At 37.5% G+C, this 1,931-nt stretch overlaps 1 protein-coding gene across 1 annotated transcript in view; it reads left to right on the forward strand.

The window, feature by feature from the left end:
- Nucleotides 1-1,931, forward strand: part of LOC101851923 (uncharacterized oxidoreductase YjmC) — a gene marked incomplete at its 5' end in the record, with an annotated part of 20,837 nt that overhangs the window by 6,561 nt on the left and 12,345 nt on the right. The window contains 2 exon segments of the mRNA XM_035973972.1: nt 68-129; nt 1,134-1,187. Of these exon segments, the coding sequence (XP_035829865.1) occupies nt 68-129; nt 1,134-1,187 (116 nt within the window).

Consider the following 1,931-nt stretch of genomic DNA (forward strand, 5'->3'; position numbering starts at 1 on the left):
AGAGAGAGAGAGAGAGAGAGAGAGAGAGAGAAAGAGAGAGAGAAACATCTTCTGTTTGCTTTTTCAGGATCCAATCACTTTGGAATAGCTGGATGGTACAGCATACGTGCAATGCAGCAAGGACTTATAGTAAGTGGCTGGCAGAGGGTTGCTGCTGCAGCCCAATAGTCATGACTGCATTACTTGTATAATGATTCTCCTTTGAATGGGAGGGGGGGGGTTGTGCTTAAGTTAACTTCCCCTGAGAACGTGTCGTTTTACTGGCTTGTTTTGCTCTCTTTTTCTTTATACTTGTTTGGACCCCCATATTAAACTGGGCATTTTCTCGATATATCTGCCTATATTATGTTGACACTTGTTTTTAATTTCCTTTCGTATTACACAAGCGCCTTTGTTAATGAAGTCGCATAAGACAGACGTTTTGCCTCTAAAATACGCTCCTTTCTCAGGAATAGCTGAATACTAACCTAAATACATATATAATAGCATGTCTTATCGAATACCTTGCGGATATGTTGCTTGTAATATTGTGCCATTACTAGTTCTCACAGCACTGTTTTACATTTTAGCAGAACTGATTGCGCTTGGTACTTTGGTCCATATTTTGCTGGTATGAAGTGCGAACTATCTTGGGTTTAATTCTTAACTAACGGGAAGTTGAAATTAACTTTAATGAGTTTCCCCGTATCTCCTACTCTCATCTCTCCCCTTTTAACCGAATTCAGAGCAGTTTTTCTCTAATGTTAGATAATGCTACAATATAGTTTTTTTTATAAGGGTGATTTCACAACGTTATATTCAGCTCGAAGCAAAGTAAATTGTAACGTGACAGGAACTGCTTTTCTTTGGATTTGTTATTGACTTAAAGCATTTTATTGGGTTTAGTACATTAAGATTTTGGTCAATAAGACCATGCAAAGACGGTAGAAAAAGCATGTGAACTCAACAAACAATCTATATTGAAAACAGTCCCTTCAAGGACTGGAAGCTGTGTCATCCGAGTCATAGTTCAAAAGAGGTTGAATATTACGTTACTGATAAATTTCCTTTTTTCGGTAACGTGCCTATTTTTAGAAAAAGTTATTCAGACAAACTGACTTTGAATTATAATCGCACTACATTTGTATCTTCAGGGTATGGCGTTTTGCAATACTTCTCCAAACATGGTCCACCCGAGAGGAAAGGAGGTGAGACTTTAGAGCTACATAAGCAATTGGATGATTTTCCAGAGTTATAGCAAAAGAACTATTTTTTTGTTGTTGGAGGTTGTGGGGCCAAGGTTTTGGAGTAGTTAGGATTGATTTCCAACGTTTTTGCAAAAGTACTGAGTTGACCATATGTTATAAGAACATAATTGTTAATAGTACGGTTGTTCGCTTTTGGGTTTCAGACCTTAATTCTAAAACTAATCAGTTTCAACATTGTTTGTAAAGAGCCCTAATTTGGGGTTGATTTTCGAAGATGTTTTCAATATATGATTGCCTTAGAGCTGGGCAAAATGTGCTTGGACTTTTCAGGATGTTTTTTAGTTGTTTTGTTTTTACGATTAAGAGCCTTCCTTGTCTACTTTTGTTGGTGTTCGAGTTTAGTGACTTTCTAAACTCAGCGTCGCTCATTTTCAAAGCATAGTGCTGGCCCCTCACAAGGATATTTCTCAAAGATGAGGAATACTATAATGTCATAGGGACCTTTAATTGTCTGAGCGGATAAAGAAGTGAGTTATTAAGATGTTTCGAAGTACTGGACACACTGGGACAGTGTAAGACACGGGCATTCTTTTAACTGGTATTTGAAGGATACTGCATGGGAGCATTAAACGTAAGACAACAGGAACTTTCTCTACGTTACAATAGATTGATATTTTCATGAAGATTTCTAGCAAGCGCAGAGGACATTGTTTTAATTTGACAGGAGGTGTGTGTATACAATGG

Source organism: Aplysia californica, unplaced genomic scaffold, assembly GCF_000002075.1.
Source record: "Aplysia californica isolate F4 #8 unplaced genomic scaffold, AplCal3.0 scaffold00039, whole genome shotgun sequence".
Classification (NCBI taxonomy): Eukaryota; Metazoa; Mollusca; class Gastropoda; order Aplysiida; family Aplysiidae; genus Aplysia; species Aplysia californica.